Genomic DNA, 19425 nt, shown 5'->3' with positions numbered 1-19425 from the left:
GGGCTCCTATTAGTCGGTTTTTCTGAAGCATTCCTTCATTCTTGGATCCGTCGTCTACCACGTAACCGTGCACTGAGCAGAAAGATAGCAGATAGGATTTCTCCGTGTTCTCGCAGGCGTAAGTCTGTCGTAAGGGTGGTAACATAGCTGCTCACATACCGAATCAGCCCCAGCAGAAGCATGGTGCAAGCCACTGATGCATTAAAAAGCCTTTAATATGATAATGGACCAAACGTCAGCCGCTGCACTGAGTAATGATGCCTCGGTTCCCTGGAGAAGAGAGGTGGAGATGAGGTGGAAGAGGCAGGAGGTGATGAGAGACGTGAACGCAACAGAGATGAAGTCAGAAAAACGTAGGGCTGAGAGGACATTAAATATTAAAGGGCAAAGGGAAGTTGGAGATGGCCTACGAAGGGCGACGCGGTCACAGGTGAGGGTTTGAGTTCTCTGGAAGAAACATCTCTCTGTTTTTTTTTTTGTTTTGTTTTTTTAAACTCTCACAATTACAAAGCTGCATGTAAAACGGTCTGGAGTAATTGGGATTGGCAAGCGTAACCAATTTGTGAAAGCAAATTGCACTAATCACAGAAGGGAGAGTATGAGTCTCAGCGGGAAGACAGACGACATTTTTACACCAAGTTAAAACCAGAAATTGGTGGAACGAGCCGACAAACACAGGCATCTGTAGCTGCTAGAACCGTCTTGATTGCAGCGTGTTTGTGTTGCGTTTAAAGTCAGGATGCTGTCCGGTAGTTTGTATTTCCTGTTAGTAGGATGAATACAGCTCCTTCGCTGCATGATGATGGATTTTGCTCCAGTTTTGTCCCCATCATGTCTGTTTCAGGATGTTGAATAGACGGTCAGTCGTACACCCTGGCTGGACTGAAGAAGAACACGGAGTACAGCTTCGCGTCGTTGCCACACAACAAGCACGGCCCGGGGGTCTCCACGGAGGACGTCATTGTCCGGACGCTTTCTGACGGTCAGTTCATCGCTTCGACTTTAGTCGCATTTTGATTTCTACGTCTCCTAATGTTTGTTGTGAGTGTTTAAGACTAAATATGTTTGGCTAGATGGTGGAAAATAATGGTGGACTCGTTCAGTGGGTTGGTATTTAATACTTGTGAAGTGAGCCGGAAAAATGAGAGTCGCTTTCCTTCAACATTAGCACACCCAGACACCGATCAAAGGGTTGTTGAGCCAATCGATGGTTTTGGCCTGTGTTTGCAAGTTTGGAGAGAGCAACATAAATCTGAACGTACCACGCTTAATGTAGATAGAAGAATGGGATTAGTTTTTAGCTTTAATGCATTTCTGGTGGACAGAAACACGCGACGGAATTCCCATTATTTATTAAACAAAGATCAGCCAAAATGGAAAAGCTGTGCATTTAAACAGCAAGTGTGATCACCTTTTATAAGTGTTTCCAACGTTTGATGGTCTTTGATATTTTGCCTAAGTGAGAAAACAGAAGCAATCGCTGCCGACCACGTGTCTAGGAGTTGTTAATCAGGCAGTTTCTTAACAGTTTGAAGTTCATCCTTCACCCTAAAATAAGGACTGCAGGCAATGCTCAGAGGGACTCCTAAATACCCAAGGGCTACATCAGAGACGGCAAAGGGTTCAGTTAATATGTTAAATATTACATTTAAGGGTTTGGGTTAGTATGGCTTGGTTAATAAGGGTTTCAGTAGAAAACCGCTCTGCTAAGAGAATGCGGTACCGCGCGCGAGCTATTTTTAGAAACACAACGTCACGATGACGTCACATCACGTGGTACGCAGTAGGGCAACCTTGCATAGTCCGCCGCTGTTTCGCTGTAAAAGAGACGTGCGTTACCCTTGGTTTTACTCGGTAAACGACTGCTTTTTCCAAATCTAAGACCATGGTTTTTAAACATTGTTGCTATGGAACGTGCAACAGCGACTCGAGTTACGCTGATCGGCCACATATGAAGGATGTTTTCTTCAAGACTGCCAAGGAGAAATGTGTGCGCTGGTACACCGGGGCGGCGGCCTACACAACAGTTCAACCCGGAAAAAGTTACCAAATTCAAGTACATATGTAGCAAGCATTTTGTCGGAGGAAAGGGCACAACCGAAGAACATCCTGACCCAATTCCAGCGACATCAAGTCAAGGTAAGAGTATTTTGGTGGCCGACATGTTAATAAAGTAGCGCCTGCTACCATGATAGCATATAGGCTATCATGATAGCAGGCGCTAACATGATAGCCTGCTACCAGGCTTACTCAAAAACATTTCAAATAAGACAAACATTAAACATATACCCATTCCTGGACGGTGATTGCAAACAACAACAAAAAAAAAACGGCCGACGCTGCCATGATCGCCGCGCAGGAAAAAAAAACAAAGCTTACCGTTCATCAACTCGGCCAGTTTTCCAGTCTTTTTAAACCATCGAACCTCAAGCCATTGTTTGAGCTGAAGGTTGGTGTGTTCTTCCACAGTGCGACCAGTAATCCGTGTGCCTGGGACATCGTCTTGGGAAAGTTTAACGGCTGTAAAGTCGGTCATATCGCTGTTTCTGTTGCGCTTGTAATAGCTGGGTTATCCGTGCTTTCTCTCCTGTATGCCCTACCTAAGCGGCAAAAGGGGCGTTGCTCTTGAGACGGTGACGTCACGTGCGCGGTACCGCATTGGTTTACAAGCCTGCATCTATGTAAGACTTCTCCCACCGTATCCTTTGTACAGAAGAGGCCAAAGTAGAGAGATCTTTGATCATAACAGACATCAGCTTGTTTAGAGAAAGCCAAACGCAGCATATCATCAACCAACACCTCATACCAGCTGTCTGGTACGTGTTGGAGGGGTGACGAGTTTGGCTTTTGCTAAGGCCACAGGTTCCGGGCGCCTTTTTAAAGGGCAAATATCATGCTTTTAAACCCCTCCTTTTCATATTCAGATGTGGTCTATATGAGATGGAACTCCAATGTTTTGGTCTGAATTCTTTGTCAGTGAAGCTCAAGAGACCCATTTTGCAACCGCGTCTTTTTCATGTTGTTTTGATCTGCACTTTGCACCACCACCCCTACCGTCTCCCACAGCGTTCCACTCCACCCCTTTCACCCCTTTTTTTAGTTGAATGGCAGAAATAGTATTATCTGGCGCAAGACAAACTTTTTACTCACAAATTTCTAAAAAAAATGTTAGAGGAAGACTTTTCCATGCAGCCATGGATCAGCCATACGTGTTCGAGTCAGAGTCTGACCCAGAACAAGAGAAAACAATGCCGAATATATCCTAATGCTACTCGAAATAGGCACTAGGGTTGTGATCTTAAGAACCCACAAGTGAGCACACAGCAAGCGATATGATATAAAATAAGGTCTGTTGAAGTTTCAGAGTTATCAGCAGCTTGCCGCTTTGCTATGTCCTTCGTTTCTATACTAGGAAGGAACTGAGCTCTCGATCGGATGAAGTCTCTGGGAAAATTCCTCTTCATTACTGGCAAAAATTACTGAAGCATTGATCCTAGAAGTTCTTTGTGCAAACGAGGAGGACTTTCCCCGCTGATGCGGGTACATTCCCACAAAACATAAAGTTTCACCAAGCACTTCGACAAGGTTCTGATAACGGGGGCCATAGGAGTGACTTCTGTGGGTTAACGCAGCCAACAACCGAGCACTTAGACTTGTCCACTGACGGCTACGGCATCCTTGAGTTTGGACTACAAAACTGAAGCGACAACTAAGCATGGCAGAAAAATTGTGGGACGCCTATTGCCTTATTTAGAAGTTCCGCAAAAAGAGCTGTGACGTAACAGCGCAGAAAACATTACAGAAAACAGAAAAATCTGAACAGCTTGAAAAATGTGACCCGAAAAGAATCTAAAGATATCTAAACAACACCTTTCAGTACTTCCAGAGGCCCCAAGCACACAGCAAAAGGTATTTAAGGGCTGAAAAGTGGATTTTGCATGTTATGTCCCCTTTAAGTCATCGAGTCGCTGCTCTGTACATCAAGGTGTTCAGGAATCACGTTTGTGACAGCTGAAGCTCGGCCTGAACTGAGAATCAAACTGTTGCTTTGCCCCAGTTAATGTCTAGAACAAGACATCAGGTTCGGGAAACTGATGAATAAAAGTGACCCGGAGTACAGAGAGATTTGAACTAATGTGTTGTTTTATCTACTGACCAGTCTAAAAACTATTTTTTTAAAAGTCAACCTGTAATAGTGGCTGTCAAACCTTTTAAATCATTTTTTTAAATGCATGGTTTAAACTTTTATTTCTTATGTTTATTTTCTCCTCAGTTCCAAGCGCCCCTCCTCAAAATCTCACCCTGGAGGTCCAGAACTCAAAGGTAAGACATGGTTCCTATATGACAGGCTAAATAATATGCGACGGGTTTCGTATCACTCGCAAAGACTTCAAAAGGCACAATGGAAACAAGCAACCCTTCAACACACACAAATCCAATCGAGCTAGTTGCTTGTGCGCCGTGCATCTCACCAAACCCCTCCCCGTCTGACTCGTGCACGGCGAGCGGACCCAAACAGCTGAGTGGATCTGTAGCCTGCAGGCCGCGGCGCCCTTTTTTACGCCGCGCGATTAGCTGCATCAGAGGCTTGTAGCCTCAGCCGGGTAAGATGGAGCACGAACCCTCATCGATCGTTCCGTCGACAGGAGATTTGCCTGTCAGAAGGTTTTATCCTGTATCACTCTGACTACACGGAACCAGGCTTAGAGGCATACAGCTCAGATATATATTGATACAGGAGCAGCTTTGGCGGCAATTATCTGAGAGAGCCTTCACATTTTCCCCTAATGAGCCACATTTAACATAAAATGTCCAATTGTTAGCCTTGTTAATGGATTTATTTCTTCATTCCTAATTTAGTGCGGGGGTTTCTTGCTCTCTTTGCGAGCCGGGTTGTTGAATTTGCCGTATTACGCTGAAGCGTACTGTAGTTGTTGTATGAGGCTCTTGATTGGACACGGCTTGCAGAGGTGGCGGCTGGCTTCTGGCTCGCCGAGGCTGCTATTAAAACGAGAAGCAGGCCTCGGCCTCCCGCCGTTTTAGCCATTTGATCTTCAAACAGAGAGCTGTGGGCCTATTTATTGTATATCTCCATAAGGGTGATGGATTAAATTTTACAAAAGACGTTTCTCACTCCTGACGTGTGAGACAGCGAGCCCGAGAAGAAAGCCGCTGTTAAAAAAAAAAAAAAAGAAAAGAAAGAACGATGGGCAAAACCTCAGGGTGCGTGGATTGACTTCTGAAGCAGCAGCCGGCGCTCTTAGCCCCTCGCCGGTCGATGCAAAGCCCGAATGAGAGGGGGGAAAAAAAACTGACAGACAATCCTATCACAGCCACCCAGCTTGAGCGCGAACTGACCACCCCTGGTGAGGCATGCACGGCTGGGTATTTTGGTGAGAAACACCCTCGTACTAACTTCAAGAGTGAAACGAGGACGCACTCGAGGGAATTGTTTTTGTGAATGGATAATTAAGACCCAGCAAAAGGCCATTTTTTTTAAATGAGCTTTAATTATTATTTTATTCTTGTTTTCTTTCTTGAGTCCGCAGTTAATTGTTGCCATTAAGAAAATAATGCTGGGGCAATTAAAAAAAGAGGACTATGCAGTTAGCTGTTCGGCAAAATGGAACGAGAGAAACAAACGGGGGACTGGTGAGAGAGAGCGATCACAGCAGGGCGCTTGCAAGTTCCCCCCGTTCGAATGACACAGACTGCCACTCGGGGGGTCCCTCTGCCAAGACCCTCAGCCCCAGAATGCTCCCCGGGCGCCGCACAGTGGCACAACACTGCTCCCTAAAGGATGGCTCAGATGTAGAGGACACATTATTGAAATGTTCAAAGTTGCAATGACAAATAAAGATTATTATTATTATTATTATTATTACAGGTCACTGTGTTCCTACCCCTTGAAGTTCTTTACGTTTGTCGTCGGATCAGATTTGTTGTTCTGAAATCGTTTTTTTCATGAAAACTGTATGTCTCTGAGTGGAGGGGTTCATTCAGATGATCGCACTAGCCGTCCTCAGCACGCCGTCACCTTCGGCTGAGCTGCTAATCACTCATTCAATCACATAAGCTGTGTGGCACCTTGGGAGCGTCTAAAATAAGCTGACCACTGCCCTCCATGGCTCGTGTCAAAACTGCAAACAGGACTTCTTATGGCTTTCCTTCAACAATGACTTCCTTTTTTTCCGTCAAGGCTGGATTTGTGCAGGGAAAGACTAATAGTTCTCCTGTCAACAGATTTTCCTACATGAGCTGCTTCCCAGATTGATGCTTTGCCTCCCAGGCCTCTTAATTTAGCTGCCTGGCCATGTTTTTGAAAGCTTCGCAGTTGCGTCATACTCTTGTCATGTTCAGATGACGGATTGAACAGCTCTGAATGAGACGATCCTTGTATGGGATGTTGTTTTAAAACCTAACTCTGCTTTAAACTTTCTCCCTGACCCGCCTGCTGGGTCCCTGGGTCCTCAGGAAGCTGCTTGTTGACTAATGTTTCCCAAAAAACCTCTGAGTCTTTCACAGAACCGCCCCATTTATACTGAAACAAAATTACAAATGCATTTTTTCCCTCTCTTTCTTCATAGTAGGCCCATCTTAACCTGACTCTAGCCAGATGTATTTCGCTCCACCTAGCTCCACTCACATCCATCTGGGACCTCTCCATAGGAATTGCCTTTATTGAAGGCTGAGCCTTATCACAAATCCTTGCATATGATTGGATAAGCCACTTGTCTGTCATCTTTATCGACGTGCTATTTCAACTACTCACAAATAGCAGCATCAATGCAAACGCTTGCTTCCTCGACGAGCCGCCATTGCTATCAAAACAGTCTCACAGTCGCTTCTCCACTACGTCACATCTATGAAACTCCAGCCCTGCATCCTGATTGGCTGGACAATAAAATTGGTTGGAGAAATCACTTTCTATGGGAGATGTCCCAGATGGATGTGAGTGAAGCTAGGCGGAGCCATATCAATCTGGCTAGAGTCAGGTTAGGCCCATCTGGCCTGATAATCTGTTTTGCTGCAATGCCATCGCCTGCCTTTAGTCTCTAACATAGGACGCATTCTTGGATCAGTGCTTCTGTCTTCTCTTTGTGTCTCTGCTCTGTCTTCTTTAACCCCCAGTCGGTTGTGGCAGATGACCGTTCACACTGAGCTTGGTTCTGCTTGAGGTTTCTTCCCGTTAAAGTGGAGTTTTCCTCTCCACTGTCGCTTCATGCATGCTCAGTATGAGGGATTGCTGCAAATCCATCGACGATGCAGACGACTGTCCACCGTGGCCCTACGCCCTTTCAGGAGGAATAAATGCTGCTAGTCTATGACTACGATGCAACCTGCTGGGTTTCCTTGCATAAAAAACCTTCTGACCAATCTGTCTGGGTGATTTGATTGAATTGGCTTTGTAAAGTGCCTTGATGACACCTGTTGGGAATAGGCGCCATGTAAATAAAATTTTATTGAATTATTTACTGCTACTGCATATTTGCTTTGTGTTGGTGTGATTTTATATTGTAAAACACTCTAGAGGCTGTAAATGTGACAGAATGTGAACAACTGAATGTAAGTGCGTACTTGAAAGTTCACCGTGTGACTGTCAAGCAGCACCTCTCCTGTCACCTGTGGGGCAAAGTGAAAATAACGTGTTTGTATTCTTTGCCCCGTTTTCTTTGTCATCTGCCGTTCACGTCTTTCCCACCCGTGTGAGTTCGCAAAGTCAATTAAACGTGTTTTCACGATCTGGGAAAAGATGAAAGGAAGGCAACACACATCCCATTTCGGTGGCCCACAGTGTAATAAGAAAAAAAAAATGGAAATAATTGAACACACTTAACCCGATTTTAATTTGTGCAGTTCCCTCGGCTCGGCGGGGGAGGAGCTTGTGCATGTACTCGGGCTTTTTGTGCATCGGCGTGACAGTGAGAAAGTGTTAATTAACAGCTCTCACATGCTGAGCCACCCCCCCATCTATCTCTTTAAACACACACAGTGAAACTCAGATGCCTTCATCCCGCAAAAACAGCGCAGCAGCCTGCCAACAAAAGGCCCCGAATTCATCTCTGCCTCAGTAGCTGTGCAGCCTCAAACCCGGTGCACACCTCGCCCACCAGGGCTCCTGCTTCTATTATTCATGTTTATTGCGCTCGTAATGCATCAGTTGACACTCGCGCTCAGAGGGGTGTTTGTTTATGTGAGGCCCGGCTGTTTGCACCCCTGTCAGGAGGCAGGGAGGTGCAGAGGAGAGAACCTGTGGAGCTGCATCAATACAAAGGCCTCCCCCCCCCCCCAGCGTTCGTGTGAATGTGTCACACTTCCTGCTAAACTACGGGTCCACGTTTTAGTAGCTGGGGGCTTCAAACTTGCAAAAATAAGATGTTTTTTGCTTTCATTTGATTCATTCCCCTGCTCCTGTTTTTTTCAGAGCATCGTGGTTCGGTGGCAGCCCCCTCCGCTCAGTGGCCAGAACGGGGAAATCACCGGCTACAAGATACGTTACCGGAAAGTCCCCCGGAGGAGCGAGTCGGCTGTGACCACTGCAGGGACCGAGCTTTACAAGCTCATCGATGGTAACGTTTCTGCCTTTTGTTCACTGATGATGGTCCAGGTGTTGCAACGGTGCTGTTAGGTTAGAGAGACACTAACTGGATTCTTAAAGGCTAGATACAGAACCCTCCACCAATACTGACACCCTTTAAAAAGCCTTAAAGTAAATGTATCTTTTTATTATTTATTATAAAAAATTACCTTCAAGTAATTTCAATTTATTCCATGAGAAAGTTATCACGTGTTAAAGAAAAATGTCTACAAAATCACCAGTGCCACAGATTTTGGTAGCTCTGCTGTCAATACTTTGTATAACCCCAGTTTTCTAATAAGATGAGACTTTCCTTTTAAGTGTTCCTCTTTGCGCAACTTTTTTTCCCACATTGTCCAGAGTTCTGGGTCTTCTCTTAAGCCTTCTTCTCTTCAGCTCAGCCTACAGGCTGTCTATAGGATTTAGGTTCACGGTCCAAAATAGTGATAGAAGATGGTCCATTTTGTGTCTGGGGAACCGGTACCGTGTACAATACATTCTGGATTAGTATTTTGCTGCAAGAGTCAGTGGTGACCCATTTTTAGTTTACTGGAAACTCGGTCCACCGTATTATTGATCCTTCACTGTACTTAGCAGCTTTTTTTGTTTTTGTTTTTTCATCTATTCGTCCTTTTATTCAAGCTACACACAACTGAAGTTTTCCTTTGTAGAAAAGCTCAATCTGAGTCTCATCTACCCCAAAACAAATAAACTTAGAAACAGCTTCTTCTTTCAAAGAGCTGTGAAGGCAGTCGTCCCCCTGATATGAGACTGCAGTCCAACGCTTTAAAATCACCCCACTGTTACTAGCCTGTCATACGTTACCATCACCTTAATGTTACTGCCTGTCTGCACACTATTATCTCTGAATATCTAAATGCATATATCTGTAAATGAAGCCTCAAATCATCATTGGTCAATAAGCACCATAACTACCTCATTACCTGTTATCTGTGACTTTCCTGAACGCTAAACAAAACAAAAAAGTAACCCTTGTTCATTAGTCTGTTTGTATGTCAGTTTTTGCCTTCATTATGTGTAATGTAAACCAGAATGGCCAGAGAGAAATTTTGCTGCAGTGACAAATAAAATATTCTATTCTATTCTATTCTATTCTATCTAGCTTAAAGTCCAGGCACTTTGTGTTTCCAGGTCTCTCCTATTTCACTTAGAGAACTAGGGCTCTGTGTCCTGTCAAATATATATATATATATATATATATATATATATATATATATATATATATATATATATATATATATATATATATATATACACACTGTTGCTACATGCATGCCTGGCATGAGGAATTGCTGCAATGCAGGCGACTAAAAAAGTTCACAGAATATGATTAACTTGCAAAGTAAAGAAGAAAATAAAGATTGCGATACTATTTCTTTATTTATTTTCTTTTTTTACCCCCCCCCCCCCCCCCCCCCCCCCCACCCCCCCCCCCCCCCCCCCCGGATACATGTATTGTGATGAAAGATGGAGGTTTTCAACAAATTTGAGCTCACACCCACCCTCTGGTACATTTGTTAGTCCTCTTTGGCTTTTTCCCTGCGCAAACTTTGACTATTGATGCACTGGAAACCCAGTGTCCTGTGTGTAAACTGCCTCTTAGCTCATTCTATGAAGTCACTGTAAACCGTCACAGGCTGATAGTAAAGACAAATGATTATTGTTGTTTCTATCAAATGAATCAAAACATACAAACCTGTTTAAATGAACCCAAAGTAAATTCACAAAGACTCGCTCAGTCCGTGGATGTTCTTTTTTCCCTTTTGTAGTTCTTCCACAAACAGCTGCTGCGTCACTAAACATTGCAGTGTGAATATACAAGCTATCTTGTGTGTATAACGGACATGGACTTTGTCCTGGTTTGTATTCACGCTTGTCTTTAAAGCTTTGAACAGTTTGAAAGGAATGAGTGATTTTTGCCCTTGACTTGAAACTGTCGATGCTTTGCAGTTTGTCATCTAAATCCCCAGGATAGTTTCCAGTTTGTCCTTCTTTCAGGGACAAATATTGTTAAAGTATGATATGACATAAATTATATAATATAACCCAATTCTAATCCAGGTGGATTATATTTGTTTCTGTTCCCAGAGTGTTTTGCTCTGGATTGCTTCGTTATCAAAACGTTCACGCTATCAGAATCTAGTTTCTCACAGCTGAACTCATCTGTCTGCTGCCTCTGATGGGCTGCAGTATAAAAAAAAATCCAAATTCATGAAAAACCTGCGCTGATGTACGTAGTCAGCCGAGTTGTACGTCTTGAGTTTCATCTACACCACAGTCTGCACGATACCACCAGCAAGAGGCGCGCAGCGGTGCTGATTAATATTAGATGTTGTCTCAGCAACTTTCAAGTGGCCCGGCCTCACGCTGCGCGCCGCATCAAAGAGAATTTACACTTAAAAGTTGATTTTGGAGATCGTTCCTGGGGGTGAAAACAGAGGGGTGTTTGTTGGTTTAGAAGCTTTAAGAAGGATGCGTTGTAGCCTCGGAGGCATTAGATGGTGAGGCGGTCTTTAGAAGACACCCTCGATGGGGGGAGTGAGTGAGTAGAACAGTGAGTACAGAGAGAAATGACTAGAGGATTAGAGAGTAGCGTACAAATAGCACAATACGATGACAGTGACAAATTTTAGCGCAAATTAATACAGAAGCACCTCATTTGTCAGCAGGCACCCTCCCCCACCCACCCCGTCATGTACGAATACTGAAGCCAGCACCCAGCGGTGGTGCAGCCTCCTCGGTGGGAGATGTGCCTATGAAATATGAATCGACGTGAAGTAGAGTAGTTCCATGCTCTCTGGAAGCCCCGGCTGTTTAACTCATTTTGTTACCATTCATCCTATGGTTCCATTGATTTACGTCTTGCAATGGGACACACCTACTTTTTTTTTTTAAACACATATTATGACTATTTTCTAAATGAATGCATTGTAAAGAGTATTCCCTGAACTTCAGTCCATTTACCATTGTCTGGCAATTCTTTTTAGTTTTGGTTTTATTCTGTAGTTTTTAAAGGGAACCTATTATGCTTCCTTTTAAACGAGTTACGAAAGGTCTATGAGCTGTACAAGACCCGTTCATTTCATTTTTGACTCTGTAAAGTGCCTTGAGATGACGTGTTCTGAATTGGTGCTATCTAAGTAAACTGATTTAATTTGATGAATAAAATGATCAGGGTTATGATGGAGAAGAATTTAAATCAAAATGCTGTGCAACTTTAGGTTCTGTCCTGAAATCAGGCTACTTGTTCAGCCCTAAAGGGTTTAGAAAAGGTGGCATTTGACCATTCTTCAAGTGTGGATAAGTATTAAGAAAATATAACTATCATTGTTTCAGTTGTCATCAAATAAAAATGTCTTAGCATATAGATTTTTTTTTTCACTTATACATATTAACACATAGATGTCTTTGAAAACTTATTTTGTGTTTTTTTGTTTGGTTTTAGAGGTAGTGACATAAAACCCACATAGTTAGGCTCAACATTATTCATATTTTAATTGTACCTACATGTTTTTTCTGACTGGAAGCATTATTGATGTTTTGGAGTGTCCCAGTCAGTATTTGATGCAGAATCTGTGTAGGGAGCTAAAGATCAGCGTGATGGCAACAAGGCCTTCCAATCTCATGGACTTCCTCACCAAAATACCGGCGATACCAGTGGGAACGTGCAGAAAGCTGATCAGCCATTATGAAAAGGGTTTGACGGCTTTAATGCCAATATAGGTTTTTCCATTAAATATGAAGGTATTAAATTATTTTTGACATGGTAAATTAATATTTCTCAAATTGATAATCCTTTTACATAGTTTTACAGTATTTTGGCCTCACAGTGACCTAGGTGAGGGATTTAAAGAGGACCAGTAGGTCCTAAACTGGGCCTGAACAGAGTGCTCAGACTTTTTTTTTTTTTTAGTACAAATATAGTAAAGGTATCACACATTAAAAACTTTGACTTAAATTATTTAAATTTCTTTTAGGACAATCCAGCTCAGAAATGACAAATCTGAGTTGTACGATTTTTGAAATAGAGCGTTTTGAAAACAGTGAACTGTCTACCTTCGAAATAAAGCTACAGAATTGTGGCGGTTCATTATTTGTAAAACGTAACGTTAACAAAGCCCAACTTAGATGTCCAGAATATTCTACAAACCCTACGGAAGACTCCATAAACAAACAGCACCCTGTCAGTGAAACCTCATGTGTGAATCTGGGTTGCCTGTTTAGGTCTGGAGCCAGGAACGGAGTACTCCTTCCGGGTGTCAGCCATGACGGTAAACGGGACCGGACCGGCCACAGAGTGGGTCCCAGCAGAGACGTTTGAGAGCGACCTGGACGGTAACAAGTCCTTCTTTTCTCCACTTAAGCAGACTAAACCAGAACCGCTCTGTCCGCTGCTGCTGCTGCTGCTGCTGCTGATCTCCTGACTAGCTCCAGATCTGCGCTGAACGTTTCGCCGCATTTTCTCCCTGCAGAATCACGCGTGCCGGACCAACCCAGCTCGCTGCACGTCCGCCCGCTGGTCAACAGCATCGTGGTGAGCTGGACGCCGCCTGAGAACCAGGACATCGTGGTGCGTGGCTACACCATCAGCTACGGCATCGGCAGTCCCCACGCTCAGACCATCAAAGTGGACTACAAGCAGCGCTACTACACTATCGAGAACCTCAGTATGAACAGTTCACATTTATCCCACAGCGCCGCATGTTTAGCATTCTACGGCTTAGCTCGCTTGTATTTTGTTGCTACCAAGATGTTAGCTGTGTATCTGTTTGTGACAAACATAATCTGGTTTGATGAGCTATCATATACCACTAATCAGAAGACAATATGGCCTCTTTGCTTTGCATGTGGATACTTACGGCAAGCATGTTCCTTTAAAAAGGAAAATGTGTCAAGTCTGATTCGATAGGCAGCATTTGAGCTGCTAACGAGTGAAGACGCAGACGTCTGAATGCTGTGAAACGGTTCATTGCCGCTACATAGTGGATACTGAGGGGGTTAATTAGATCCTGACCTCCTGCTGAGCCACTAAATACACTGAGGGGAGACACTCGTTAAAGGTCAGAAAATCCCGATGAAACAAACAATTTTGGTGGTTTCACCGTTTCCGGTAAACTAAGCAAGAGCGTGCATCTCCACTAAAACAAAAAAGTTCAATAATTAAGTTCCAAAAATGTGTCTCGTGTATGTACTATTTTAACTTGTCAGATTTCAGATGGTTATTTCTGTAATGTTGCTGATTATGACTTACAGCTAATCGAAACCAGAAATTCACCTTCTTGGGAAATTTGAACGCCTGTTACCAATGTTAATACAGAAACTTTAGCCTACTGAAAAGTCTGTCCTTGGACTGTACAGGAAATGCACTCAAAGCTTGGCCTGGGCTCCTTTTGCATGAATTGCTGCATCCATGCAGCGTGCCATGAAGCAGGTCAGGCTGTGGCTCTGCTAAGGTATTGAAGAAGCCCAGATGGCTTTAATGTGCGGCTTTTGTCTGCATCTTGACAATACTCTAGATTTCCTCTGAGGTTTAGGTCAGGGGAGATTGCTGGCCAGACAAGCACAGTGATACTATAGGGATTAAACCAGGTGTTGGTACTGGTGGCAGTCTGGGCAGGTAACAGGTCCTGATTGTCGGCAGAGGGAAGCATGGGGGGGGGGCTTGAAAATGTCCTGTTAAACGTCTGCGCCTAATTCTAACTTTATGAAATATAGTGGGCCAACAACAGCAGATCAATGGCTCCCCACATCATTGCGGACTGTGGAAACTTTAAGTTGGAACCCAAGCAATTCTGTGCTTTCAGTCTTTCATTGAGCCTCGCATCTTAACCCCGTTAACAATTAGTGGCAGAGCTCCAGTCCCGGCCCATAGTGTCTGACGGTTTTTCAGAGTGCAAAACGCTGCCAATTGAACCACGACCTCATTTTGCAAATGAAATGTAAAATTGTATTTTTATTTAGAAAAGAACTGTTGACCCATGAGCGTTTTTCTCCCTAGCTTGTGCAGCTTTTTCTTCCTTTCAGCTTTCCTTCAATGTGTTTGGATACAGCGCTCTGTGAACCTCCAGCTTATTTAGCAATGACCCTTTTTTGTCTTACCCTCAGTGAGGAGGGTGTGAATGATATGCTAAAAATATATATTTTTTGGTCTTGTCCAATATTTACATTTTCTGAGAAATTGAATCTGGGGTTTTTCATTAGTTTTATGCCATAATCATCCAAATGAGCTGAATTACACACTTGAAAAATATCACGCTTTTGGGAAATGAGTTTGTACGATATGAGTTTCAAAATTCATTAGTTATATTCTAATGAATTACAACGCGCTGGTATGGCTGATGAATGCCGTCTTTTACTTTTGTTGAAGCACCTTCTCCATATTAATCAATTTAATGCTGTAATGAAGTTTCCACAAAGCAGGACGTGCAGATTTTCTTTAATAGGAACGGAGAGCTGTGCCTTGCTTCATCTATTATGTTGGTCAATGGTTTTATTAATGAGTTAATTGACCACCATGGTATGCTGCACTTGAGGAATCGGGAGTGTGTCCAGAAGCAAGTGGGGAAAAAAAGTAGAAATCAGGCGTGGCAAACATCCCAGCATGCATAAGTAAAGCGTTCATCACAATCACTGCGAGTGGAGCTAGTGTGTTTCAAATATCCGTTGTGCTAATATTGCAATTATGAGCGGAGCGTCTCTGGAGTTTGGCTTGATTAGACTGGCTGCATCAGTTTGTCTCTCTTACTGACCTCTGTCTCTCCTCCCACAGACTCGGGCTCCCATTATGTGATCACACTGAAGGCCTTCAACAACGTGGGGGAAGGGATCCCCGTGTACGAGAGCGCAGCCACCAGAGTGCAGTCAGGTACGAGCTGCAGATCTGCGGTTTAAACAGAAATACGCTCCGGTTCTTAACGGGGAGTGAAAAGAAAGACAGCGGAGGGAGAGAGAGATTTTAATAGTTGCATTCAGAGCTAAAAACAAATCCGCTGCCTCCTTCTGATCGCAGTCAATAAAAAAAAAAAAAAAAAATGCTGCTAATACTTCTGTGGAATCAGCTGACATATTTTTTTTTCGTTGCCCTCTCTCTAACCTGACATCATTATCAGACACAGTGTGTCTCGACTCTAAATTACCAAGCAGAATATGGGTCATCAGCCTGTCTCGCTGCTTTAATTAACTCTCTTCATGGCGGCCACAAGCACACCCAAGCCTCTTTTTAATCAAACGATCCGTACCGCAAAGGTTGCACCTATCTGACTACAGTAGACCTGATTATTTGCAAATGCTGGCAAAAAAAAAAAAAAATGCCACAGAGAAGTACGCCTCGGATTGCGAGCTGCATCGGGCGAAAAGGCAGCGTTACCGTTTCTAAAACGATCCGGCTCTTTATGTACGACGTAGGTCAGAAATGCGTCTTGAAGTTGGCGTATTGGACAAAGCCCTTTCATGCACCGCCCAGCTACAGTATTCCTTCCCTTTGAAGTGTTTCCCATTTTATCACGTTACAGCCCCAAGCTCCAAAATATTTTATTGGCATCGACCAACACAAAGTAGTGCATTACTGGGAAGCACGCCTATACCATCTTTTATGCGTCTATGTATGCTCTACACGTCTGTGCAGCACTTTGTTCAGCTTTGCTGTTTTTAAAGTGCTTATAAATAAAGTTGGCTAGCAGAAGGAAAGATTTTCTTTGTAAAAAAAAAAAAAAAAAAATCTGCATACATTTGAAAATTTAAATCTAGAGAAAGCGTGGCACACATTTGTATTTGGTCCCCTTCACTTTGATACCCCTAATGTAAAATCCTGTGTGTGTGTATACAGTATACAGTAAATGCAGCTGCTCTATAGGGATTTGTCAGAGAATATTTGGACAAGCAGCTTCAGGAAAACCAAGAAATGCAGCACATTGATATACTATGGAGGAGCTGCAGATATCGACAGCCCGGGTAGGATAATCTGACAACAGGACAGCTAATAGTCATGCGCTCCACAAATTCTCTTTTTTGAGAGAACAACAAGGAGAAAGGAGCCCCATGTAAAGTTGAACATACCATGACCAGGTCGAAACATGTTGGTGGCACCGTCATGCTGCGGGGTAATATTCCTTAGCAACAACAGGGAAGCTGGTCAGAGTTGATGGGAAGACAGAGATGGCTAAATACTGCAAAGTCCTGGAAGAAAGCTTGGTGGAGACGCAAAGGCACTTCTACCAAGGCGCTCACATCCAGAGCTGCTATGGAAGGGTATAGAATTAGATCAAAGGGCAATCATGGCTGATAGGTGATCTAACTAAGAAGCTCTATGCTCTGTAGTTTAAGAGCATAGACGTTTAACTGTGTTTTTGATTATTGTAGTCCAAAATTCCTAATAATCACAACACAAAGTTTTAGCAAATGGCCTATGCTGTAGTTAATTAATACCTTAATTGGCATTAGGATGAATTTAACGTCTAAACCAATTCTAAAAGAAGGCAGAATTTAGTGGAATTTAGCAGGGTAAGTGTCTCATAGTCATGTTTGACAGATTTTAACTACCTATTGTTAGAGGGTGCGAGAATTGGTCTTTCAGGTGTGTCTTTGCAGCACAGTGAAACTCCTTTGTTAGCCAAAAAAAAAAAAAAAAACAGGAGCCCTCCCGTTAATAATAATTACCTGGCCACCTGCCAGGTAACGCGCTTCATCGAGCCTCGCATCTTAACCCCGTTAACAATTAGAGGCAGAGCTCGAGTCTGATGACAATCTTTCAGAGTGCAAAACGCTGCCAGTTGAACCACATGTTGGCTGACTTCACACGCTCTGTGTGACAGTGCAAGAAGACGAGCGGCGCATGCTCCCCCGGAGTGTCCCAGAATGCGGTCCGTACCCGCCTTCCTGCTCAGCCTTGATCGCTGCAGTTTGTCTCTGCTGCACCACCCGTGCACCACGCAACACGAGAGGGGCGGGCTGCCTGGTGACATGAGTCACGTCAACGCGCTTTGAGAGGGAGGGGCGAGGAGCGGGGCGCGAGTGTCGGTGCGTGCACACGCACCCGCACGCTGTCAGGAGTGCACACTTGCCTCTAAAAAAGCTCCCTCTCATCCTAACTCCCTCCCTGCACTCTCTGCACTCACGCGGACCCCCTGTGGTGGCTTTGGCAACCCCTTCGTCAGATCTAAACGTTTCCTCTCAAAAGAAGAACCAAAGCCCACCACCGTCGTCTTCTGCCGAATCCTCGGGGGGGTGTTCCCTCCCTGCCAGTTTGTTCAAATCGGAATTTAAAAGACGGGCTGACCTACATAGTACTTTACTTTCGAAAAAAGTGAAGGAAAACTTGGTGAACTCGGGCTGGGAAGGAGCTGTGCTCAACACTCTGAGAAAGTGACGTCTTATTTCAACCGCGCGTCGCGTTGCGTTTTTCTCCACCAGGTCACTCCTGTCCTGTTCTCCCTGTAAATACCGCAAAGCTAGTTCTTCAAAGCTGGGCAAAGAAACGCCATTCCAAAACCTTTGGGCCCATCTAAAGCCACATTGAATGCTTGGATTTTCAAACAGCTCTCTCTCTCTCTCACACACACACACACTATTCCATCTTGGGAATATAATAAGGGCATCCCTGCACAAAGAGTTGTCAAATGGAGCGAGACGGAGAGTAGAAGAGCAGCGAGTGATCAAGGAGGAGTGTCATCACGGGTGACCAAGCAAGGCTTTTTCTCCAGTCATGACTAAACCAAGTACGGAAACAGGAGCAGTGAAACCAGAAGCCCGTCTCCAAAGCATTTACCTGGCAGGAGCTGTCTGTTGGTGACCTCTGTTCCCCGTCCGGACCCGTGCTCTCTCTCTGCCGGATGGGATGGGATGGGTAGAGACCGTTCACACGTACCCGTTCCCATGGCTTTTATGGACAAGCATCCAATCAGATCGGTGGACTGATAAAGGAGTTATTGTTATCAAACTGCACAAACCGATCACTAAACAAAAGGCTTCACCGCGTGCATCAAAGATTTGTACGCCGCGACGAAAAGATGGCCCAAGACGAAACACATAAAAGTGGGTGGTTTGAAAAGAAAAGAAAAGAAGACGGTGTTTTACAGTCTTGACACAATGGTGGATGAGCCATGCAGATTAATGAGTTGAGCTGTGATTCATACATATTAAATCAGGGAAGGCGATTTCTTACGGCTCTAATCTAAGCCAGGAAAGTCTCCCACAATCTCCCTGATTTGCTCCGCACGTTAGGCTTGTCCATTCTACTTTCTGTTGTTACCCCTTTCAGCCAATACGCAATGTTGCACATTTCCTTGCCACGCCGTGGTTTCTACCTGAAGTATGCGTTCGAGTGCAGTTTAAAAGACGAGTGCTACAGTTTGCATAATGACGGGCAAATATTAGAGAAGGTCTTCCAGCCGCTCTTCAGCAGAGCGTCTCGCTTTTTGGTTTTGAGCTGCAGAGCAGGGCGTAAATCCCCAGTCACCACTCATCCGTGATCCTCCTCCCCTCACCGCTGTCCGATTGGGTGCTTAAAGCCTCAATTTTCATGTCGCGTTGTTTTTTTTTTTAAGGATATAATGTGGGTTGCCATAGTTGGCCTTCAAAAACAGCCAGAAACATCCTAAGCTCTTTTTTTGCCGCCTTGCTCGTCCTCTGTGCATGAAAGACGCTGTTTTTCTTGAAGCCGGATGATGTAAACATGTGTCAGAACTCCCTCTATTTGAAACGACCGGGTCGATACGTCCTTAACGGACAAGAGCGGCTGCATGTAGGATCTGCTTTCACTCTGATTTCCCATTTACGGTTATCTTGTCGTGAGTAGATAATCTCTTCCTCTCTTTCCGTAGCGCCGCTGT

At 44.1% G+C, this 19425-nt stretch overlaps 1 protein-coding gene and 1 pseudogene across 1 annotated transcript in view; both read left to right on the top strand.

The window, feature by feature from the left end:
• The window catches only part of LOC105916361, an 83635-nt pseudogene that overhangs the window by 27792 nt on the left and 36418 nt on the right, over positions 1-19425 (top strand).
• The window catches only part of LOC118562791 (neogenin-like), a 38063-nt gene continuing 18927 nt past the window's right edge, over positions 290-19425 (top strand). Inside the window, exons 1-7 of the mRNA XM_036135670.1 lie at positions 290-353; positions 857-982; positions 4274-4323; positions 8426-8570; positions 12824-12934; positions 13072-13266; positions 15369-15464. Of these exons, the coding sequence (XP_035991563.1) occupies positions 290-353; positions 857-982; positions 4274-4323; positions 8426-8570; positions 12824-12934; positions 13072-13266; positions 15369-15464 (787 nt within the window). The remainder of the gene's footprint in view (positions 354-856; positions 983-4273; positions 4324-8425; positions 8571-12823; positions 12935-13071; positions 13267-15368; positions 15465-19425) is intronic.

Source organism: Fundulus heteroclitus, chromosome 4, assembly GCF_011125445.2.
Source record: "Fundulus heteroclitus isolate FHET01 chromosome 4, MU-UCD_Fhet_4.1, whole genome shotgun sequence".
NCBI lineage: Eukaryota > Metazoa > Chordata > Actinopteri > Cyprinodontiformes > Fundulidae > Fundulus > Fundulus heteroclitus.
Note: the sequence above shows the minus strand (reverse complement) of the source record. Positions and strands in the feature narration are given on the sequence as shown.